General features: G+C 32.4%; 1 protein-coding gene across 2 annotated transcripts in view; it reads left to right on the top strand.

The window, feature by feature from the left end:
* Positions 1–9,885: 9,885 nt before the first annotated feature.
* Positions 9,886–26,725, top strand: part of LOC114330103 (uncharacterized) — a 60,343-nt gene continuing 43,503 nt past the window's right edge. For both annotated transcript variants that reach the window (XM_028279421.2, XM_028279420.2), the window contains exon 1: positions 9,886–10,039. In XM_028279421.2, coding sequence (XP_028135222.1) covers positions 9,986–10,039 — 54 coding nt within the window. In that variant the 5' untranslated portion in view covers positions 9,886–9,985. The remainder of the gene's footprint in view (positions 10,040–26,725) is intronic.

Genomic DNA, 26,725 nt, shown 5'->3' with positions numbered 1-26,725 from the left:
TCGTCATCAGAGCCACCCCTTTGATATATATGGCTAAAGAGATGGTGCCAATGAGCAACTCCATTGCAGCAGTCGGTGCTGTTTTCCTGACACCTGTTATATTTAGGCAAGCCATCCGCTGAATATGCCCTCCAGGTATAACAGAAAAAAATTTATTTGAGTAATATAAATACAATCATCTATTCAAGGATTCCCATTCACACAATTGAGTGTAACAATCGTTGGTGTACACTTGTTAGATAATACTTTATTTATATTATTATGCTGATCCCTTTCTAGCATTGTTATTAAATGCCTCCCTTTAAATGCACCAAAAACAATGTTACTATTTGAATAAAATTACTTATAAGCTATCACGATACGACAGCTTAACAGGAAACCAACTGGGATTTAGAAAAAAAAATTGGAACTAGAGAGGTATTACTTACTTTACAAACACTCATAGAACGATGTTGAGATGTCAACTATGACGTATCCATATATCTAGTTGATTTTGCGAAAGCCTTTGACAAAATACAACACAGAAAGCTTGCAAACATATTACGAAACACAAAAATAGATGATCAGGATCTGAGAATCATTACAAATTTATACCGATATCACAAAGCCATAATTTGAGTAGACCAACAAAAATCTAGAGATTCCAATCCGAAGAGTACGACAAGGATGTGTACTCTATTACCTCTACTTTTTATTATGTGCTCAGAAGAGATGTTTAAAGAGGCACTGAAAGACTAGGGATGGGAAAAACCTACCGGTTTAAACCTAACACCGGTTTTTTTACTTCGCAATAATTTGTCCCGGTTATAACCGGTTTTTTCTTTTTAAAGTAAAAACCGGTTATTAGGTTTTTACGGTGATTAGGATTAGGTTAGGTATTATTTTGGATCCCAATCATAATTCTCAAGTAATTATTCCAAACAAAACCATAATTCAAATTTTATTTTATAAAATACAGAAGCAAACTGAAAGTGCAATCTCACATCAGCCAGAAACAATTATTAAGTTTTATTATAATATTTCCTTGAAAAGGTATTTGTAATCATAATATTTACATAAGAAGTGATCTGGTTAAATTAGTCGCAAACATCATCTATTTTTCACACTTACCTCTTGACATTGAAAGTGGGTGAATGACTTTTTCTGATTACCAAAAATAATGCTCTGACTATGAATATTGAATTACTGATTACGAATACCAATCTCCAAGAATTTCCCTACGTTTTCAAAACGATACACTCATACAGGAAGTATTAAATGAGTTAAAATGTACCTAGTCTACAAATATACAAACGTGTTAAAAATAATACATGTTCTTTCGATAGTACTAATTTTGATCATATTGATATCGAGTCGAATGGAGTATCGCAAACTAAAGTGTATTGTAAATGTAACTTTGTAACCTATTGGATTAAAAAAACCGAAAACCGGTTTTTCCAAAAACCGGTTTTTTTTGGCCGGTTATAACCGCCAGGTTAAACCGCAAGCAAAAAAAACCGGTATAACCGAAAACCGGTGTTTTGTAAAAAACCGCCATCCCTATGAAAGACATCAACGAATGCATATCAATTAACAGCCTACCATATTATGTTACATAGATTGACAGAATGTCAAAAAATAACTTCGAGATAGAACTGAACATGAAATTAATAAATTAAAAATTACAGATATAATTGTGAATTATCAATTTTAGACAAAGATCTCCCCACTCCTCAACCTATTCAGTTAAAATCTTTAAAGTATAGACGCATAGTAAAAACAAGTCCCTTGAAAAAGGCACTTTGTCGAAATAGGTGTAGTGGCATTAATTTATAATAAATTTTGTGGAAATATTGAAAACAAAAGTCTTCGGCGTTTTATTGGTAGATAATATGTACATTTCTTCTTCTTCTTAGCCTTCTATCGTCCACGTTTGGACATAGGCCTCTCCCAACTCTTTCCATCGGTCTCAATACTGAGCAACATATTTCCAATTTTTTCCGGCTACTCCTTTAATATAATCAACCCACTTTGGTGCGTTGGACCAACCACGTTGGTCTTTTTGTCTAGCAGTGTGGCCTGCGAGGCTCCATTTAAGTTTGGTAACTTTTGTTGTTATGTCCTCGACTTTTGTTTTTGATCTTACCCAGTCGTTCCTCTTTTTATCTGACAGTCGTATACCATTCTTCTTCTTCTTAGGGTGCCTGTCCGTTCCGAACGTTGGCGATCATTCTGGCTATGATGACTTTGTTAGTTGCTATACGGAATAGTTGTGTTGAGGTCTTTCTATACCATGCTCTCAGGTTAGCAAGCCAGGATATTCTTCTTCGTCCTGGGGCCATCTTTCCTTCAATTTTACCTTGCAAAATGCACTGGAGTAGCTCGTATCTGCCTTGATTTCTCATTATACGCCCCAAGTACTGCAGCTTACGGCCCTTCACGATGTTGACAAAATCTGCGGTTGTGTTCATCCTCCGTAGTACTTCTTCATTGGTGACTTTGTCTGTCCATGGTATCTTGAGTATCCTTCTGTAAAACCATAGCTCAAAAGCTTGAAGTTTCGAGAGAGTTTCCGCCTTCAATTTCCACGTTTCTACTCCGTATAGAAGCACTGAGTACACGTAACATTTAAGGAGCCTTATTTTTGTTTTTAGAGTGATATCATGGCTCTTGAACACAGAGCTCGTAGTCAAGAATGCACTCTTTGCCTTTCCTATGCGACATTCAATCTTTTGAGTATTGTCCCACGACTCATTGATTATAGTTCCCAAATAGTTGTATTGTGAGACACGTTCAATTTTCATTTGGTTCACATACAGATTTACTTCAGTTATGTTTTGCTTGCTGATGATCATTAGCTTGGTTTTGCTGGTGTTTATATCTAGCACATTTGTTCTACTGGTTTCAGTTATTTTATTCATTAAGATTTGCAGCCCTTCTATGGTATTGGAAAACACTATTGTATCATCTGCATATCGCAAGGTTACTGAGCTTGACTCCATTTATTGAGATGCCTTCATCAATATCTTTGAGCCTCTTCAAAAATGTGCTCTGAGTACAGATTGAATATCCACGGTGAAATTATGCATCCTTGTCTCACTCTCCTTAAGATTTTGACCTGATCTGTATATTCTCCATCTATTCGGAGCACTGCTGATTGATTCCAATACAGGTTAGCTATTATTTTCAGGTCTCTTCCGTCAATCCGTGTCCTCTTCAGCACTTCCATCATTTGTTTATGTCGAACTCTATCGAAAGCCTTTTTGTAGTCAATCAGACATGCAAAAACATCACAGCTGACATCTCTACATTTCTGAAACAACACTTGCACGCTAAATAAAGCCTCCCTCGTACCAACGGCGTTCACAAATCCAAACTGATTGGGCACAATTTGTTCTTCGCATTTTCGGTAAATTCTATTATGGATGACTTTTAATAACAGTATATAGTCGTATACCTAACATTGCTATTCCCATTGCTCTTTCTGTTGCGGCTAGTTTATTCATATTTGCCTTGGTTAGGGTCCAGGTTTGACATCCATATGCCATGATAGGAAGGATGCACTGTTTGAACAATTTGCTACTCAAGTATTGGCGTATTTTGCGGTTATTAAGTATCCAACTAAGTTTTCCAAATCCTGCCCATGCTAGTCTTGCTCTCCTAGTAATTTCCGCACTTTGGTTCTCTTTCAAGTTTCAGGATTTGGCCAAGGTAGATATATTCCTGGACTTATTCTATCTCACTGCCATTTATAGTTATACTTCTGGGGTCATCTGTGTTTGTCATTATTTTTGTTTTTCTCATGTTCATTTTCAGGCCGACCTATTGGGAGCTGCCTGCGAGTTCCTCCCGCATAATTTGCAGTTCCTCGAATGAGCTCGCTATAATCACAATGTCGTCAGCGAATCTGAGGTGGTTTAGCTTCTTACTATTAACGTTAATATCATAGGTTGACCAATTTGTAGTTTTGAAGACGTCTTCTAGGGCTAGGTTGAAAAGTTTTGGCGATATTACGTTTCCTTGTCTCACGCCTCTCTTAATGGGGATGGGATTTGTATTTTCGTCTAGTTGTACTAGCATAGTTGCATTTTCATATTTAGCTGTCTATATCTCGAATCTATTCTACAATTATTAATAGCTTGTTCTATGGCCCACATCTCGATACTATCAAACGCCTTTTCATAGTCTAGGAAGGCAAGAAATACGGGTAGTTGGTATTCATTTGCCTTCTCTATCAATGTTCTCATTGTCAGCAGATGGTCTGATGTACTATATCCTTTGCGAAAGCCAGCCTGTTCCACTGGTTGGTAACTGTCCATTTTGTAGGTCAACCGGTTGTTAATAATTCTCATAAATAGTTTGTATACTTGATTGAGCAACGATATAGGTCTATAATTCTGTAGGTCACATTTGTCCCCTATTTGGTGTAAAAATATTACTAGACTTTCGTTCCAGTCTTTAGGGATCTTGCTGTTATAAAGACATGTATTAAATAACTCTGTTAGTATAGGGATTGTTACTGTTTTGCTTGTTTTCAAGAGCTCGGCAATTATACCGTCGTGTCCTGGAGCTTTATTATTTTTTAGTTCTTTTAAAGCTCTTTCTATTTCGAATCCCTTTATATTTGGTAATACTTCTGATCCCAAGTTTTTTATTTTTCTTTTGATGTTCTCCTTTGTTGATTCATTAGGCTGGCTTTGCGAGCTGTATAAGGTTTTATAGAAGTCTTCGACTATTTCTGTTATTTTATATTTGTCCTTCTCTTCCTTATTATTGGCGTCTTTAATTTTGATGATTTTTTGAACGCCCAGTGTGGGTCTTAGACATTTTAAGCCTCTGTTGTTTTCAATGACTCGCTCTATTAAGTTCTCGTTCCATTTTTTATGTCGCGTTTTAGTTCTTTTCTAATTGTTTTATTAAGTTCTATGTATTCTTGAGTATGGCGTGTGTTTTGCGCTAGTAGTTGTCTTCTTTCCATCATTAGTTGTGTAGTTTCATTGCTTATTTTGTCTTCTTTAGTCCTTGTTTTTTTGCGACCTGTAGTCCGGCTTCGAGAAGGTTCTTATTTATGTTTTTGTTAATTTCGTCAATTTGATCTTGATTATGTGAAGGATCATATTCGAACTTATCCGCTAAGACCTCTCGGAATTGCTCTTCATTTTTTCTTAGTATAAAGGCATCTATCCACGTTGTTTTTTTAAATATCCTTTTTCTCTCTTCTTTCATGTTAATATTTATTTTTGCTCTAACTATACGATCGTCACTACCCGTTGTTTATTGTTGTTACGTCTTCAAATATTCTTTTGTTGTTTGAGAGAAAATAGTCTATTTCATTTTTGGTGGTTCCGTTAGGTGCAACCCATGTCCACTCTCTGTTAGGATTCTTTTTGTAGAAGGTATTCATAACATACATGTTTTCTTTTTCCAGAAATTCGATAAGAGTTTCTCCCCTTGTGTTTCTTGTGCCGAATCCAAAATTTCCAATCTTGCTTTCAGAGTCTTCAATCCTACTTCCCATTTTGGCGTTTAAATCTTCCATTATTATTATTTTGGATTCTCTGTTGGTGTCTGTAGCTTTTTTAAGATCTTCGTAAAAAATATTTGATTCCTCATCAGCTGCTTTTTCAGTTGGAGCATAAACTTGCACAATCTTTAATTTGGTTTTTGGATTTAGTTTTAAAATCATGTATTATGTAACCCTGTCTGAAATGCTGTCAATTATTTGAATATGTACACTAACAATAATTATACTATTATTCAGTAGATAGATATTATATTTGTATTGTGGGTTGACCCATGAGTTAATTGCTCCTTTAGACCAGGGCGCATCTGTAAAAATATTAGTACATTTGGACGTTGAGAGGTGACTCAAATTTTTTTGCAGAAATTGCTTGAAAATAAATCAAATAATAATATTTGAGTTATCCTCCCTCTCAAAAAGGTCCGGAACATTGTTTAAATAATCAAAATGTCGAAAAATTAAGGAAAAATTCGATTTTTTTCTTGGTTTTTTGATTATAACTTTAAAAGTATCCATTTCCGAGAAAAGTTGTACTGAGATAAAAATTGTGTAATTAAATTTCCTACAATATAGAATTGGTTAAAAATTTAAAAAATAGTCACCCTTGTTGGAAAACAGCAAAAATTGTGAAAAAAACATACAAAAACAAGTATTCGCATTTTACGTTTTTCAACCATTTATGCTACACTTAGGACCTTCATATTTCACCCTAAAAAATTTTATGATACAGTAAAACAATATTGTAAATTTCATTAAGATCGGTTCGATAGATTTTGCAAAATAAATTTTGCAATCCAGCTTTCGTAAAAAAAATTCATTTTTCAAAATATTACAGGACTGAAAATAAAGCAGATAGCAAGTTGAAAATTTTTTTACATATAGCAGTGTACTGTACTTGTCATTTTCAATTTCGCAAAATTAAAATCGCTTAACACCACGGCGTCAGGAATTTTTTTAAATAAACATTAATTATTGGTGCTACGCGCAGGACAGCGGATTGGTTGCTCTGATTGGGCATTCCAATGACCTTTGATAATATTTGATAAATTTTAATTTTTATGACATTTCGATATAAATAAATAAATTTGTTTATTGCAAAATAAAAACACATACTCTATCCTTTGAAATAACACTTTTATTAGCAAAAACTTTCTTTGTTCATATATTTTAATTTAAATAATAAAAGTTTATTATTTTTAAACATATGCAATTGTTTAAACAATATTTCACAAACAATAATAAAATTAGTTTGATTTTTGTGGAATTAAAAAATTTAAATACAACAAAATATAGAGTAAGAAAATAATATATTAGATAAAGATTGGAAGAAATTTTGGTGGAAATCAACCTGTGTGAATCGAACACCGCTGTCCTGCGCGTAGCACCAAAAATTATTGTTTATTTCAAAAATTTTCTGACGCCGTGGTAATTAATCGATTTTAATTTTGATAATTGCAAATGAAAGGTACAGTACACTTCTATAAGCAAAAAAAATTCAACTTGCTATCTGCTTTATTTTCAGTCCTGTAACATTTTGAATAAATGAATTTTTTTTGCGAAAGCTGTATTGCAAAATTTATTTTGCAAAATCTATTGAACCGATCTTAATGAAATTTACAGTATTGTTTTACTGTATTATAAAGTTTTTCTGGGTGAAATATGAAGGTCCTAAGTGTAGCATGAATGGTTGAAAAACGTAAAATGCGAATGCTTGTTTTTGTATGGTTTTTTCGAAATTATTGCTATTTTGCAACTAGGGTGACTATTTTTTAAATTTTTAACCAATTTTATATCATAGTAAATTGAATTACGCAATTTTTATGTCAATACAACTTTTCTCGGAAATGAATACTGTTAAAGTTGTAATCAAAAAACGAAGAAAAAAATCGAATTTTTCCTTCAATTCTTGACATTTTGACTATTTAAACAATGTTCCGGACCTTTTTGAGAGGGAGGATAACGCAAATAATATTATTTGATTTATTTTCAAGCAATTTCTGCAAAAAAATTTGAGTCACCTCTCAACGTCCATCTCAAAACAGATCCGCCCTGGACTATTATTACTCATGGTTTCAACAACGGTACACAATAGTAAAATTTGGAATATAATACCTGGCCGCCGGGTACGGCCACAACGACACGCACAGCACATCGCATCGCACAACTGCGCACAGTACATCGCATAGCACAACGCACAGCACAATACCTCGCACCTAGCTTAGCATTTTTTTGTACATTTAGTGGCCATATTGACGTACCGTGCACCGCACATTTACTCTATTTTTAATCATGTCGTCATTATCCTTTACATCGGACGAAGAAAGCGTTGTTTCAAATTTTAATTTTAAGACAAGGTGTTTTTACAAAGTTCAAACAAAAATGGCTGTGCATAATCTAAATATGAAGCGAATTTACTATGGCGAATCTACTTCTTCCCTTCCTTTCTTTCCATAGTTTTGTTAAAACCAAAGACGATTGTGGCGATATTTGCTTTTCCTGCTCCAAATTGGTACAAACATAAACACACAACTAATTAATTTGTCTTTATCCATCCCTTGAACAATCACTAAAAAGTCACTAAAAATCACTAAAAGTCATTTGAACTGTGGGTGTATAGGAGAATCCTGAATATGTCATGGACCGAGCATGTAACAAACAACAACGAAGTCATGAGAAGAGTCAACAAAACAATGGAAATATTGGAAACCATCAAGACACGAAAGCTGCAATACCTGGGGCATGTTATGCGTAATGAGAGATACAACATACTTCAATTGATTATACAGGGGAAAATCCAGGGCAAGAGAAGTGTAGGAAGGAGAAGAATCTCATGGTTGCTGAACTTGAGGGAATGGTAGGGATGCACATCAACCGAACTATTCAGAGCAGCAGCATTTAAGATCAGAATAGCCGTGATTATGGCCAAGCCAACCTCCGTCGCGGAGATGGCACGTAAAGAAGAAGAAAAAGAACAATCACTGTGCGAAAATCAGAAAATATTAAGCTCAATTTACGTAAACGAGGCGTTGATATCCAGCGACGTGCGAAGGACGTTGCGGTGCCTCGTTATGGCCACGCGCATTACAGCAAAGCTTGTATTTTACTTTATTGTCAAGGTTAGGTGCGCCACAGTGGTTCCAAATGCCGAAAACGTGGTCATGAACCTTTAAAAGCGTATATTGTTTATACATATTGGAATTACTTTCGTTCTTAAGAGTTTTTGGCATCGCTGATTACGAATCTGGCATTACTTTTCTGAAAAAAAAAAATGGCGGATCCAACATGGCGGAAAGAAATTGAAAATATCAATCAAAAAGGAAAATTTTTTGTCAAATTTGGTAGGTTAAGGTAGCTGATTACAAATCTAACATTACTTTTTTTTAAACAAAATGACGGATCCAATATGGACGAAAGAAGTTCGAAAATTTTATTTTAGCCGCATTTTTGTTTAAAGTGTTATACTTGAGGGACTTTTGAAACTGCTGATTACCAATACATTTTCTTTAAGTACAATATTCAGAACCTATTATGTACTTATGTACAACTGCCCATACATACTCAACAATCGCCAGAATCATGTAATATGCGTCATTTCCCACTTTTGTATTCAAACAACTGCCAGCAATGCATAGGCAGTTATAGCCAGCTAAACCAAAGTGATTAGGTATCTCCTTACTATATATTTTAAGATTAATAAACATTAGTCGCAGAATTATGCAGAATTTTGTACTTTTGGAATGCATTTTTACAAATTTTTAATTATTTCAAGTATATTTTCACTACTTATGCATATACAAATTTAAGGCATTTATTGTTAATAAATTTTGATTTAAGTTACATCTTACATTACTACATACTTAAAAAAGAAGAATCTGCTTTACAGCGATAAAATTGATAAACTACAAAACGTTTTACAGCGTTTTGAATATACGAGTGCTTTTTCACTTTCTCTGCCGGCCAAAATAACCCCGGACATGGTCCACTTGTTCCTGAGTTGTGAACCAGAATACATCCAGTCTGATCCTCATACCTGCGTATTAGGACTCTACGATAGTATGAAAAAACAACTGTAAACATGAAAATCCCTAAATAGGGACTCCTTTTTTCGCCTCATGACCACGTTTTCAGCATTTGGAACCACTGTGGTGCGGTGCGATGTGCGGTACGCCGTTGTGGCCGTCACTTTTAACCTAACTATTAAGCTTATCATTTTTGTAAACTTTTTTAAAGAATCCTAAACTACTGTGAAGTTTACTTCAATATAAAAAAATTCTAGACGGTCCTGTTTGTATTTTAGCCGTATCCAATCATATCCTGCGAATTATGATTTTCATCAAACCAGAACAAAGTGTCTTCATTAATAATAATTTTAATTGATGGTTCAATTTCAGAATGACAATGTTTACATATAAAAGGTGTTGCAATAATAACGAAAATACATTGTTTTGTTAAATTCTATTCCTATTTCTTCTTGCTATTGCAAAAATGCTGCGATTCGCTTTTTTCTTGTGTGCTCTTATGGTATTCTGCAATGCTATGGTAAATATTTGCTTATAGTTTTTAATATTTTTTTAATTATATTTAGTTATTCTTTCTTCAGTGTATGTCATGATAAAAAAAATAAAAAATTTAACTAAAGGAAAAAAAACAAAACTTTTTATCTGTTGAAATAACTGTAAAAAATATTGTTTTTTAGATTAGAAATTTATTTATTTAAAAATAAAAATAAATACTGCCTGGTTGTACCAACAAATCTTAAGCTCCAGCTTAGCCCATCCTAGTTTATAGATAGGGCACTTACGTTGCACCATAATTTTCGATTCTTATCTAAGCACGTCTTAACTGAGACGAAGTTTAAGATGCTTGTTAAGACTTGGCGATCCATTGTGGCAAGCTGGAAATTGCTCTAAGACTCAGTGGTGCAAAGTGTATATTTCGTAACGTGAGCTTAAGGCACATCTTAAGCTTAACGTCTGTTGGTGCAAACAGGCATAAAATCCTTTATAAAAGGTACATTTTATTAAAATCCTTAAAAATTGCTACACGAAAGAACGTTTTCGGAATAACAATTCCATCAGTGCTTTCTACAACAGGTTAAAGGACATGCATGGGTCACTAAGATAGGTGGGTGAAAACCCTTTACATCATATACCTAGTTATAAGATTTTACATTGTTGTATTGAAATTAAAGTGATGTTTAATATCTAGTATCACAGGATTTAATATCTATATTAGTATTTATACTAGTATCACAGGACTTTCCCAACGTGGGTTATTTTATTTAGCGAATGGAAGCTCACATCACGGAATCATTGAAATACAGGAATCCTGTAACATCACTTTAATTTCCATTAAATTATTTGCCCTTTTTGGGGATTTTAATAAAAATCTTTTATAAAATATTTTAACAGGTAAAAGGGGGGAGAAGTGTACTTTTGAAGTGTGTAAAATTAATAATTCTTAGCTGAGCGCTTTCGGCTTATAAAGCCATCTTCGGAGCTATGGTCAAAAAGGTCAAAATACCACTATGAAGAGAGATGGGTTCCATTTATGATATGAAATACTTCTCTATCTAAATATCATAAATGGAACCCATCTCTCTTCATAGTGGTATTTTGACCTTTTTGACCATAGCTCCGAAGATGGCTTTATAAGCCGAAAGCGCTCAGCTAAGAATTATTAATTTTACACACTTCAAAAGTACACTTCTCCCCCCCTTTTACCTGTTGTCATAAGTGTGTACAAAATTTTTCAGTCTTTACATTTAAAATATTTTAGTAATAATTATTGTGATTTATATTTATATACAAGGAATTTAATTTCCTCGTGGATTTTTATTGACTTTCATTTACTAATTTTCTTAAACTAACAAACTGTTTTGATTTTGTTCAAATTTCATCTTTGTGTTATTTTTTTTCTTATATTCCGTATCTGGGAATGGTTACTAAATGATTAAAAAAAATTAGATTATTCTAACATCTCAACCCTATGTCGAACAAATCTTCCTATCAGCTGATTTTGTTACAAGTTTATTGTAAAAATAATTTGTTTCGCTTTTTGAATCATCCTAAACAAAATATGCCCTTGTTGGAGTTTTAGACACAATTAAAAATCTGAGAAAAAAAATAACAAAAATATCACAAGGAAAAATTCCTGTACTGGCTTTATGCCATAAATCACAAAAAATAAAAACCTTATTTTGTAAAAGGTGTATGTATTTAAAATCCCTAAAAAGGGCTGTATCACAAAACGTTTTCGTAATCAATATTCCGTCATCAGTGTTATCACAGGTTTACATGCTTTAAGCCACCAAAATGTACGGGTAAAAACCATTAAATTGATTTTAAACAGTTGGGGTTACATTATGTTATCTGATTTTGAAGGATGTTAGAAATATTTCCGGATTAACCCCTGGCATCACATGACATCAACCATATTGGTTGGAAAGTTGTAGGTAGAACCTTACATGGCAGAGTTTCGGTGACAACTCAACCTTATTCCATCCATAGGGAAGTAAAGTTTAAAATATATAAAACCATCATACGGCCAATAGCAACATATAGTGTAGAAACGTGGATGATGACTGAAAAGACAATAAACCTTAACTTTTGAAATAAAGATATGAAGGAGGATACTGGGAGCCATTTGCGACAATGGTATAGGTACACGGAGAATAACGGTGAGTTGTCACCTAAACTCTGCCATGTAAGGTTCTACCTACAATTTTCCAACCAATATGGTTGATGTCATGTGATGCCAGGGGTTAATGCGGAAATATTTCTAACATCCTTCAAAATCAGATAACATAATGTAACCCCAACTGTTTAAAATCAATTTAAGGGTTTTTACCCGTACATTTTTGTGGCTTAAAGCATGTAAACCTGTGATAACACTGATGATGGAATATTGATTCCGAAAACTTTTTGTGATACATCCCTTTTTAGGGATTTTAAATACATATACCTTTTACAAAATAAGGTTTTTATTTAAAAAAAATAAAGTTTTCGGCACTCTTTTGATGCAAACATTTTATCCGGATGTTTATGGGACCGCTAAGCACGTATACGTCATCAGAACCGGCCCTCGGAGTACCTCGTGACCGTGGTCTCTACTGAGGAACGTCAGCTTTTGAAGTTTTGAGTGCGTTTGGCACTAAATTGATACAAACAGATTACTCGGGGGCAGTGGCGACGCGTGACTTTTTCTGAAGTGTTACCAAAACCAGATGCAAAAAATCTTATTTAAAAAATGACGATATGGCTAAATGTATATATACACCCACCGGCATAAAATTCCGCCACCCAAAATTTTTGATTAAGTTTGACAATCTATAACTTTATTATTTGTACTTCGATTTTCAAGATTCTTGCACGAGTTTGTAGGTACATGTATTGATGTTAACTAGAATAGAATAGAATAGAAATATGCTTTATTGTCACTGAAAATTATACAATTTTATGGACAAAGCTTAACATAGATTCACGAAAAAGATATACATAACAATAACAAATACAATTTTATAAAATTAGATAAATCGTCAATAAAAAAATATAAACAAGTTAAAAAAGTGAAGTAAAAAACAAAAACCAATATATTGCAAAATTACTATAAATTGCAAAATTGAACATACAACATAATATAATAAAACACAAACAAAGGAACCAATAAGTTTAAGCTGCTGTATGTGACACCCAAATATATATAAATACACTTTAGTTACTTGTACATTACTGTGAATAGTACAATTACTATTATTGATTCAAGGTCATGTTTTTTTAATTATCTGAATATCTATTTTCTTGTAAGAGTTGTGATTAAAGACACTGCTTTGAAGGTTTATTTAATTAAAAATATCAAACGCACTAAAATTAACAAAACAAAACCAATTTAAAAACAAAACAAAACAATTCAATAGCGCTTATGTCCACCTCTTGCAGCACCGACTGCTCGCAATCTGTTTAGCATCTAATAAAGGTGTGTTTTCCTTGCCTGGGGAATAGCCCGATATCCCTCTACAAGGACCATAACTGTATCAAATTTTCTGGAGGCCTAGGATGACGGCAAATAGTTTTTTTTATTTATACCATAAATGCTCAAAATGATTGAGATCTGGGCTGCATGCGGGCCATTCTAATCTTATCAATCCAACCTCAATTGTATGAGTCAATCAGTGTTTTTATTTACAAAAAATGGTACAGCTCTTACAAGAAAAACGATATTCGGAGAATTCAAAAAACAAAATGTTGGTAATGTCTCCGGGAAAATATGACAGGACTATGAAAAAAACTCAGCTATTCCATTTTTCCACAGAATTTTTTAAAATTAAGGGGAAATACAACGCTTCCTTTAACCCCTGTACAATGACATGCAAGCAAATTTTTTTGTTACCGGAATAATACCAAACAATACGAATACATATACCTACAAACTGGTGCAAGAATCTTGAAAATCGGAGCACAAATGATAAAGTTATAAATTGTCAAAAATTTTGGGTGGCGGAATTTTGTGCCGGTGAGTGTAGCTTCAATAATATCATTTTGTATATCACTTGAAACTTTTGAAAAAACAGATGTTTGTAGATGTTGACACAGGGGCGTCATTTGGGCGTCCAAGGGGGGGGGCATTTGCCCCCCCTTTGGCCCTGAAAATGACTGAAATTTACAAAAAATACATCAATATTCATCATTACATCATATATAATGTATTGTATCTATAGTGCTTGCCCCCCCCCCAAACGAAACTTCAAATGACGCTCCTGGTTGAAAAAATTTTTGATCTTTCTTGGCAATTAATGTTAACAATTCCCTGTAATTGCCTCGATTGTCAGAGTCGTCGCACTCAAAATGACCACGAAACGCTAGTTCTTGTTTGGCCCAAAAACATACAGTATCTATTATAAGTGTGCTAAGGATATACCTATCTATTTTTTTAACAAACTCATTATGTTTAGCAATATTTGCTTTAAAAGCTTGGTTAAGAGAACTTTTGATTTTTGTTTTGCCAAACTGAATCAAATTGGGTATACATCTTACATGTAGGTAACGGAGAAATTTCATGTCTCCTTTTTAAAAATTTAACATTATTTCAATCGTGAACCTGGTCCAACCATTTTTCTGTAGAAACCAGAAGACATGGCCAACAATACAGTATATTTTTCTTGCAACCATAATATAACCAAGGATTTTCACTGTACCAACTAAATTAAAAAAATCTAACTACTTTTGTTGATTCCTTTTTTAAATTGTTTAAATTTTTTTTTTAACTTTCATTTTTAATATCATTTTTTTCTTGAAAATTATACAAGGAGAATTACTTTTCAAGTAGTTGATTGATTAAGAAGCGACACTCATCCATGGTTAACTGCACGCACACTTTTTATAGGTACTGTCACCAATTTTAAATCTGGTAACAGCGCAACTGATACACAGCGCGCTTATGCCGTCGCTTCTTCAAAATTTTCAGTCACTAGCCGGTCCCGAGCGCCAGCGTGAGTATATAACCATTGTAACCAGAAATGAGTCTGGTAACAGAGTATAATAAAGTGCAACTGAGTCACATAAACTCGCCAATATTTTCGTGTCTACGAGTAGTTGGCTATTTACTGAGTTAGGTACTATTACCACATAATATAATAATATATTTCTATTGGTAAAAATATTGGTCAATAGAATTATTCATCGTCATAAAATATTTATTTGCAAGATTTTTAACTGTTACCAATGGAAATAGTGGTTACATGGACGCTTCTCCAGTGCTCGAGGTGTTTCTGGGGTTGCTGAGTACGGATGTGGTATCAGAACCGATCCTCGGAGCACCTAGTACCCAAGGTGACTATGCACGTCATCTTCCGAAATTTCGAGGCTTTCCGACACTAAATTGATGCAAATAGATTACTCGGAAGATTTTTGGGGCTGCTGAATAGGAATACGCCATCAGAACCGACATCCGAAAACCGAAAACTCTCGTAATTCCAGATGACGTGCATATCAGTCACCCTGGGCACTACGTTCTTTGAGTGTCGGTTTGGATGTCCCTAATTCAAGCAAGGAACCAACGAAACTTGTAGAATTTAACAATTTCTTCTTCTTGTAGTCGTAGTCCCTTCTTCTATCGGAGCTTAGCTATACTGCAACTATACCACTCTCTTAAGTTTCTCAGCCAGGAAATTCTTCTTCTACCTATGAGAAGGAAAAATCTAACAATACATGACGCTAATATAGAAGTAGTAGAACAGCTCAGATACTTGGGTGTACCGGGTGTACCAATAAGAATGGCTCTCGGCCATATCTCAGGAACCGTTTATAGTACAGCTTTGAGAAAAAAATATTTATAACAAAAGTTGACTGGAAAAGCCTGGAAATTATTTTCATAATTGTAAGTCCACCGCTAGAGGGCGTAATTGAATATCAAAAATTAAAAAATTAAAATTTTACAAAATTTACCTAATGAAAGGGCGCTGGAAATCCAATCATCATATTCTTCATAAAATTCTGCGCATATTTGGTTTGAAAAGTTTAAGTCTACCTTTGCAAATCAGAGGTGCGGGTAAGTGGGAACCTTGTTATGAATAAATGGCTGTAAGTCAGGTTCTGCTAAATCGAATTTTGCATGCTTGGTCTTGTTGAAAATATCTCTTTTTCGTCAATGTAAGTGTCTTATTTTCGAAATAGTCTAATAAGTAATATGCAGCAAGTTAGGAAACGTTATTTAATTATTTTCAGAACTCTGGTTTTCTTTGGAAAATATTAAATACAGGTATGCATTTCTAATTACGTATTACAAAATTAGACCAAATTAGCAGCATAATACCGAAAACCGCATGTCGATACCTTTTTTCTATCTCTAGATATCTTAAGAAATGTGTAAATTTTAAACATAACTGTTACCGTCACCGGTAAACGAGGTTAAGGAAAAGTAGTGTGCTATATAAAAAACAAATAAACATTTTCCAGATTCCAGATGTAAACGTATATAGTTAATTAAAACAACAATAAGACAAACAACACTATAAAATATAACAAAGAAATAAAAGCGACTACTTACTTAGTCTTAGTGACTGCCTAAATGTTCAAATTGTTGCCCATCATTTTCGATGCAAGCATTTACTCTTTCAAGAGTAGATTGAATAGCAACAGATTTAACTGTTTTATACTTTTATTTATGGGGACGGATTAAAGACCTTGTTTTTGCCGCTAGGCCCACTACGCGAGAAAACATGATCTAGAATCTAGAGAATACGAAATGCTGTTCACAGCATTACGAAAGCAGAAATTGAGACTGCTGTTCAAGCTACTCTTGAAAGAGTAAATGCTTGCATCGAAAATGATGGGCAACAATTTGAACATTTAGGTCGTCACTAAGTAAGTAATTGCTTTTATTTCTTTGTTATATTTTATAGTGTTGTTTGTCTTATTGTTGTTTTAATTAATTATATACGTTTACATCTGAAAAATGTTTCTTTGTTTTTTAGCAATTTAGTCCAAACAGGACTTACCGCTATTTTTTCATAAGAAGGTTCCCACTCACCCCACCTCTTATTTGCAAAGGTAGACTTAAACCTGTGAAATCTAGTATGCGCAGAATTTTATGAAGAATACGGTGATTGGATTTCCAGTGCCCTTCCATTAGGTAAATTTTGTAAAATTTTGATTTTTTAATTTTTGATATCTAATTGCGTCCTCTAGCGGTGGACCTACGATTATGAAAATAATTTCCAGGCTTTTCCCGAGGCAACTTTTGTTATAAATATTTTTTTCTCAAAGCTGTATTATAAACGGTTCCTGAGATATGGCCGAGAGCCATTCTTATTGGGACACCCGGTATATATAACTAAGAATGGCAGCGAGGAGGAAGAAATACGGAAACGGATAACGCTTGCTAACAAAGCTGTCGCAAGTGTTTGGATCCAAAGACATCCATAGGGAAGTAAAGTTTAAAATATATAAAACCATCATACGGTCAATAGCAACATATGGTGTAGAAACGTGGATGATGACTGAAAAGACCATAAACCTTAACTTTTGAAATAAAGATATGAAGGAGGATACTGGGACCCATTTGCGACAATGGTATAGGTATATGGAGAATAAGGTTTAACCACAAGTTATACCAATATTACAGAGAGTCCTCTATAGCAAATTATGCAAAAATACAAAGACGGGGCTGGGCAGATCACCTTATAAGAATGGATAACGACAGAAAGCTTAGCGGAACTGTGGTGTGATGTTGGCCAGTAGGAAGACCAAGGTAGATGGACGAAGTGAGAACCGATGCTAAAGAGATATTGAGGGTAAACAACTGGAGGAGAGCAGCCAGAGACAAAGATACTTGGAGGTGTATGCTGGGAGAGGTCAGGACCCAACTTGGGCTTTAGCGCCATAGAAAAGGAGAGAATTTTTATCCATTAAACAGATCGGTGCAGATCGAACTTATATCGTTAAGAAGTTACTGAAATCAAAATAAATTCTTTAAAATGCGCTAGGAAAAATATTCCGATTCGGATTTTTTGCTCAATCTTACTCAAAAAGGACCCCTTTTAACAAATTTGCATGTTGCCAGGACCAAAATTGGGTCAAAAATTTTTTAAATGTTTTTTTTGTTTTTTTCCTAAAATTATTTCTTTTGCATGGAACAAAGTTTTTTTAGGTTTTTTGGATCATTCCAAACAGAAAAGGTCTTTAGTGACATTTCTCTAAAGTTGATAGTTTTTGACATTATGCGATTAAAAATTGAAAAATTGCGAAATTGGCCATTTTTAACCCTCAAAAACTATGTGAAAAACTGAAAATTTGAATGTTGCCAAGGTAGGTAGATATTCTTTAAACATCGATTGATAAAATCCCGAAGAGTTTTTGCAATACAATAAATAAATAAAACTCCTTTGTTTTTTAATTGCTAATCAAGCGTGCGCTACACTATTTTCCACCGACAGTATGGTGCAAATGAAAGGATACACCCTGTATAAATAATTATGTAAATGTTTACATTACTGAATAGAGAATTGAAGAACCTTTCAAATGAGCTACCACACATCCCCTATTCTCATTTAAAAAATCATCGATTACGTCATCACGCCCAGACGGATGACGTCACTAGTATACCACATATGCCACAATATTATAACTTAAAAACAAAAATCGACCTTTTGCGGGTTTTTTTTTTAAAGTCGCCAGCTGACGAAATAACGAATTTATTCCTTTCATTTGCACCATACTGTATACACATGCAAGAGTGGATAATAGTGTTGCTCACGCGTGATTAGAAATTAAAAAACAAAGGAGTTTTGAATACTGTATTGCAAAAACTCTTAGAGATTTCATCAATCGATGTTTAAAGAATATCTACCTAAAATTTCACGTTTTCCACATAGTTTTGAAAGGTTAAAAATGGCTGATTTCGCAATATTTTAATGTTTAATCGCTTATATGTCAAAAACTATCAACTTTAGAGAAAAGTCACTAATGCCTGGTTGCACCAACAGATCTTAAGCTCCAGCTTAGCTAAGCTCTACTTATAGATAGGGCCTCCTTGAGTATCACTTACGTTGCACCATAATTTTAGATTCTTACCTTATTATTAATTATATCTATTATTATATTATGGTATTTTTATTGTAATATATTATAATTATATTATATTAATTCTTATGATATTCTCGACTTAAGCCTAAGATCTGTTGCTGCAACCGGGCATAAGGACCTTTTCTGTTTGGAATAATCCAAAAAACCTAAAAAAACTTTGTTCCATGCAAAAAAAGTAATTTTAGGAAAAAAACAAAAAAAAACGTTCAAAAAATTTATGACCCACTTTTGGTCCTGGCAATATGCAAATTTGTTAAAAAGGGTCCTTTTTGAGTAAGATTGTGCAAAAAATCCGAATCGGAATATTTTTCCTAGCGGATGCGCAGTGGCTTTCTGGACTACTAGTTTTCTGTAACTTTTAGAAGACAGTAGTGTAACTTAGTGATTCAAAAGTGACCCTGTATTTCTTGTAATGTAAGTAATAAAGCTTTATAGTGGTAGTAGAACTAGCCAAAGTTATATAACAATAGTAGAATAGAAATGTAGAATAGTTTGTAGAATAGTATGTGCTTAACTCCTTACTATACGTACATTATGTTGCATGCATATAGGTCTTCGGCAAAAGCCTAGCCAATGCTTTGATTTTTAACCAAATAAATGGCACAAGAGCATAATCCGTTAGAAAGTCTGTATATGAATCGGTATAATCGGTATCAATAGGACATTACATGCTTCGGTATGCCCTACCTCATCAGAGATCCAAGTAGAATACGAATTCGTAAGCAGAAAAATAAACCAGTGTGTCTTGGAACTTCACATTTCAAGTGAAGAGCTACAAAAGTGCGATCTACTCTGATGGCTATGAACGATAACACGACTCAAATTGGGTAAATTTCTATCCTTTGTCCAGTATGAAATATTGCGTGCTTGTAAGTCTTCAGCAATGGCCTTGCCAACGCTTTGATTGACATAGGGAGGAGTAATATAGTGGTTTCCTCTTGCCTTTTTGGGCTTTTTACCTTTTTGGCAAGAGGAAAATATCACGAGCATTTACTACTACAGAAAGAGTCCAAAATTTATAACCGAATCGAATAGGCCTTCCACGTATACATTGCTTCAATGAGTTATGTCCATAGTATTTTACAATAATTTCGAAAATCGACAATGAATTAAAAAAATTCATATTTTTAAATTCAGTATTTATCATATTAGGCTATTGATTATGTTCAAAATAAGAGAGCTAAAAGGAACTACAACGTTAACGGGATTTTATTGTCTCATATGGTCAACGAACATCTATATTTGAAAAAACCGCGGAGTGCTACCATTTAGACGGGTGCGTTTTTGAGAAAAGGGTGAATTAGTCCCAGGGTGAATTAAGGTGAGTTCCATTCATTTTTGGTACAAACACTTCTACAGGAAAATTGTTCCAGGATAAATTTACTATCAAAATATCATATTTTAAAGTCAAATGTATTTTTTTTACAAAAATACATTCAAAAGAAAAGCAAGAAAAAACTCGAAAGAAGGCAATTTTGTTTTTAGCCCCATAACTTTTTTCCGCTGGGATATAGGTATAGGCATTGCTTCAGTGAAAAATAATTTCCATCCTTTCTCTTTAAAATGATGTTTGGTAGAAGACTCTAGGATTTATAGTTTCCAAAATATAATTTTTCAAAGTTTGCCGCTCACAGAATTTTTGAGCCATTTTCCCCATTATTTCGCAAACATTGTTCTGTAACTTTTTTCTACGCATTTCTAGATATATGCAATGGTACATTTAGTAGGAAGAGAAGTCAATTACTTTAAAACGGTCTACAGTATAAGGTGGTACGACTATTTTTAAACAAGTTATGCTTTTTCAAGGTTTTATGCTTTTAATGAATTTTGATATTTTTTATGATTATTTTTTAAATTTCTCAATACGACTTTTGTTCTTGTACATTTAAGTATATACATTCTGGAATAAAAAAAGCTTATTTTCTTTACTTTAAAATGGTGTATTGCAATCGCCTCTAGGACTATTTTTAAACAAGATATCCGTAGGATATCCAAGGATTTCCGTAATTTGAGAAAAAATTTAAAAACTTTTATTTTTTCAATTAGAAGAACATAATTGCATATTGTAACATAATTTTTAATTCCAAATAACTTTTCTTAATAACACTTTTCGATATTGTGAAATATAAGGGTACTTTACTCTTGAGTGAAATTCATATTTTTTAACATACCTCATACACTATTGATAAAATTTTATATTTGATAATTACGTCTTAGGTTTTAGGCTATGCAGAGCATTTTATAAAGAATAATTTTTTTCATAAAGTTAATAATAAAAAGTTTTCCATATGGTTCCAACTTAGTGTGACCTATTGCATGTGTATATGTCAAACTTTGAAAAAGCATATCTTGTTTAAAAATAGACCTAGAATTTTTTACAATACAGCATTTTAAAGCAAAGAAAATAAGCTTTCGTTTTTATTGCACAATGTGTATACCTAAATATACAATAAAAAAGTTATAATGAGAAATTTAAAAATAATCGTAAAATATATCAAAAATCATTAAAAGTATAAAATTTTGAAAAACCATATCTTACTTAAAAATAGTCATACAGCCTTCTACGATAGACCATTTTAAAGGTAATTAACTTTTCTTCCTACTAAATGTAACATTGGATATACCTAAAGCTGCGTAAAAAAAAGTTACAGAACAATGTTTGCGAAGTAACAAGGAAAATCGCCAAAAATTGTTGTGAGTGGCGAAATTTGAAAAATCATATTTTGGAAACTATAAATCATATACACTTACACCAAACTCCATTTTAAAGAGCAAGGATGGAAGTTTTTTTATGTGAAGCAATGCCTATACCTATATCCCCGTGGAAAAAAGTTATAGGGCAAGGAACAAAAATGCTACCTTTCGTGTTTTTTTCTTGCTTTTCTTTTGAATATATTTTTAATGTTGTTCTGAAGCTATTTTCTTGTGGCATTTTTATAATCAAGTATATTTAAATGGGAAATAAGCCACAATTTTACCTAAAAATGATTTTATTAACGTTTCGACGCCCAAGTCGGGTGTCGTTGTCAAAATACAAAATAATACTAAATAAATAAAAATGTTGTTGCTTAGTAAAAAATTCTTCTAATAATTTATTTAATCTGACTCATTTATATCGGCAATTCAGACACGTATTATACATTTTAAAGTAGACGACTTTAAAATGATATTGCCAATATTGATGAGTTGCGTTCCTGGGACGACTTTACTAAAAGATAGATCATTCGATTACATGAAATCAATCCCAACTCAAGAATATCCGCCACAAAAAATCATAGCATGTAATCTGTCTTTAAAAAGACAACCAAATGCAACGGTGGCACTGAAATTCTCGCGTTAGAGATTCCATAGTAAATCACGAGGGAAAACCAGGAAAAACCTCGTGATACTATCCCGACATCGTAAGTATTTGGGTTTATATTTAGTTTACTCTCAAAACTAATACCAAATTCTGACTTGATATTTTAAATTTTAAATAATACTAAAATACTAAATATGTATTAACTCGATATGTTACTCATTTACTAATTGTGGTATTTTCTTTCTATGGACTTCCTCCTTTAATATGGGTAACCACATCCTACTGCATTCTACCGAGGAATTTGCGACACAATTGGTTTCATTTAGCATAATTAGAGCCGCTTCTTTGATTTTTCTTTTTTTACTATCTGCTTCTTTTAGGACTATACTTGAATCTCTCCACTGAACTCTATGTTCATTATCCCATGCGTGTTGACATATTTGAGATCTATCAAATTCTCTATTTTTTATAAAAGACTGATGTTCATTTACTCTAACGTCTATTGGTCTTGACGTTTCACCTATATAAAATTGTTCGCATTCACAAGGTATTTTATAAATACAATTCTTTGTTCTTTCTTGTTCACTGTTAGGTTTAGTTTTAGGTAGAATAGATCTCAAAGTGTTTGTTGTTTTGAATGTTGTTGATATGTTGAATTTATTTCCTATTGTTTTAAGTTTCTCGGATAGTCCTTTTACATATGGTATTGATATTTTCCTCGTATTATTTCTTGTGAATGTTGTAGGATCCCGTTCTAAGTTGTTCTGTTCCATTCGATCCAATCTTGACAATTCCTTATTTATAAACGATATGGGATAATCATTTTTTAATAAAACAGATGTTAACAATTGTTTTTCTTCTAAAAATGAATTTTCGTTAGAACAAGTAATTTTGGCTCTATCATATAAGGATTTAATGATTCCCTTTTTAACGTTGATGTTATGATTTGATTTGTAATTGAGATATCTGTTGGTGTGTGTTGGTTTTCTATACACTTGAGTCTCATATCCAGTATCCTTCTTTGAGACCAAAACATCGAGGAAAGGTAGGGTGTTATTGTATTCCTTTTCCATTGTAAACTTTATTGTCTCTTCTTGATCGTTTATAATACTCAGGAACGTATCCAACAATTCCGATCTATGAGGCCATATGGAAAACACATCATCTACATATCTCCACCATACTGTGGGTTTTAAGTTTTGTTTAGAAATGATATTAGTTTCGAAATCCTCCATAAATATATTAGCTAATAATGGAGATAAAGAAGAGCCCATTGCGAGACCAAAATTTTGTTTATAGAATTCATTATTTAGTTGAAAATAGGTATTATTAGTACATAATGTCAATAACTCCATTATAGCTGATACATTTAGTCTTGTCCTAGTTGTTAATGTATTATCATTTTCTAATTTCGTTTTGATTAAGTTTAAAGTTTTATCTAATGGCACATTTGTAAATAAACTGTTTATGTCAAAACTTACTAAAATATTATTTGGATTAAATTCAATATTTGATAATTTGTTTAAAAAATGTTGTGTATTTTTTATAAATGTGTCATTATTATTTGCAAATGGTTTTATAATATTTAATAAAAATTTTGATAGTTCACTACAAGGAGAATTGATGGTACTACAAATAGGTCTAAGTGGAATATTTGCTTTGTGAATTTTCGGTACTCCATAAAAATGTGGTGTCTTACTGTAATTAGGTGTCATTAATTTTCTTTGATAGTACGTTAGGTCATTTTTAAATTTGAATAAAGTTCTATAGATTTTGTTTTCCAGTGTCTTCGTTGGATCCTTCGTTAATTTGGTATAAGGTCCATTTGTAATTAGATCTGTAATTTTGTATTTTTTATTGAATTTTTTACTAAGCAACAACATTTTTATTTATTTAGTATTATTTTGTATTTTGACAACGACACCCGACTTGGGCGTCGAAACGTTAATAGAATCATTTTTAGGTAAAATTGTGGCTTATTTCCCATTTAAATATACTTGAATATATTTTTGTAAAAAAAATATTTTTGACTTTAAAATGTGATATTTCGATAGTAAATTTAACCTGGAACAATTTTCCTGTAGACATGTTTGTACCAACGGTGAATAGAACTCACTCAAATTCGCCCTGTGCCTAGGGACTAATTCACCCCTTTCTTAAAAACGCACACCTTTAAATGGTAGCACTCCGCGGTTTTTTCATACATAGAGGTCCATTGACTCTATAAAACAATAAAACCCCGTTAACGTTGTAGTTCCTTTCTAAAATACATAATCAATAGCCTATATTTAGGGGAGTGCAATTAGAACCAAAACCTGCATTGTTTCGGAAAAATTCAAACAAGCTTATATTTTTCTAAAACTTTTTTTCTTAGTTTATATACATGTTAAAGTAAAAAGTTCTACTCGCGGATTTGGCCGCTAATTGTTTGTTAATTGTTTAAACAATAACAATTATTTTGTGTTAATAATTTTAAAAATCTAGTTAAATTCATCATTTTACTTTGATCAAATATGTTTCTGTTTTGTTTTTGATTATACTGAATCCGAATATGGCATAGCAATTTGAAAATTCTTAATACAGAAGCTCTTATACAGTATGTCTGCGTAGCTAGGAACCACATGGAAAACTTTTTTATTATAAATTTTACAAAAAAAGTTATTCTTCCTAAAATGCTCTGGATAGTCAAAAATCTAAAACTCAACCATCAGATATCAAATTTTATCAATTTTATACGAGTTATGTCAAAAATATGAATTTCCTTAAAGAGTAAAGTACCTTTATATTTCAGAATATCAAAAAATGCTATTATGAAAAGTTGTTTAAAATTAAAAAATATGTTTAAATATACAATTACATTAGGTATTCTAATCGAAAAAAATTTTTCAATTTTTTCTCAAATTACGGATACTCATCATCATTTTATTACAATTATGATAACTATTTTATTATCACTTTTACGAAAAAAGTTATTCTTTATAAAATGCTCTCCCTGTTTTAAAATCTAAGATACAACCATCAGATATTAAACTTTTTAAATTTTATACGAGGTATGTAAAAAATATGAATTTTTCTTAAGAGTTGTGCCTTTATTATTTACAATATTTTAGTTAGAAGGATGCAATTAAACACTAAAACAAATTTTTTAATTCCAAATAACTTTTCTTAATAACAATTTTCGATATTGTGAAATTTAACAATAGTTTACTCTTGAGTGAAATTCATTATTTTTGACATACCTCGTATAAAATTCATTAAATTTTATATTTGATGATTTAATCTTAGATAATATACGATGCAGATTATTTTATAAAGAATAACTTTTTTTCGTAAAACTGATAATAAAAAAGTTATCAATAGGTTCCCAGTAACGCAGACATACTGTGTAAGAGCTAAAAAAATTTTTTTGCTGAACATTTATTATTGTTGAAGTTTATTATTAAATGTATTTTAGGTAAGTTTTCCAGAAAAAAGTTTTGATCACTTTATATAAACATTTCTTTAGCTGGTAATTTTCGGTTTTTGTATTACATTTTTGTTATCTTTCTTAATTTTCTCAAAAAGAAATAGTCTATTTCATTTCTGTAGTAAAATAGTTTAGTGTATTTTAAACATTACATCCTAAAATTTTAAAAAGCACTTATAAAACTGTAATAGATCTGTTCAAACTTGAGTAATACCGTCTTAAATTGGTGGTAATTCTATAAAACTACGAAGATTTCAAAAATTACATTTTTTTAAGACGTCATATCATTTGAATTAAATTTTTGAGATTTTTTTTAATAAAACATCATTTAGTACAATACTTGAAAGGTAAGTTGTGCAAAATTGAGGGTTTTATAAGAAAATTTTTATTAGTTACACATTTTTAAATCATTTTTAAACAAATTTCATGTAAGGCTCATTTTCCGCCCCCCACCGTACTTATGCCCATATATTTTATTAATTTTTATTATAACCATAAAATAGCTTAATTATTTTTCTTTTAGGTTCAATTTGTAAAATTTCATTTGATCCATTAGTTAAAGAATTACATTAAAGTAACTCAACTGTGCACTTCGCCGTACGCTAGTTTACAGTGCGCCAGTGTTTGTGAGAAGGGTGACTTTATAGGCTATTGATTATGTATTTTAGAAAGGAACTACAACGTTAACGGGGTTTTATTGTTTTATAGAGTCAATGGACCTCTATGTATGAAAAAACCGCGGAGTGCTATCATTTAAAGGGGTGCGTTTTTAAGAAAGGGGTGAATTAGTCCCTAGGCACAGGGCGAATTTGAGTGAGTTCTATTCACCGTTGGTACAAACATGTCTACAGGAAAATTGTTCCAGGTTAAATTTACTA

Source organism: Diabrotica virgifera, chromosome 7, assembly GCF_917563875.1.
Source record: "Diabrotica virgifera virgifera chromosome 7, PGI_DIABVI_V3a".
Classification (NCBI taxonomy): domain Eukaryota; kingdom Metazoa; phylum Arthropoda; class Insecta; order Coleoptera; family Chrysomelidae; genus Diabrotica; species Diabrotica virgifera.
The sequence above is the reverse complement of the archived record's forward strand: the minus strand, read 5'-3'. Positions and strand labels throughout refer to the sequence as shown.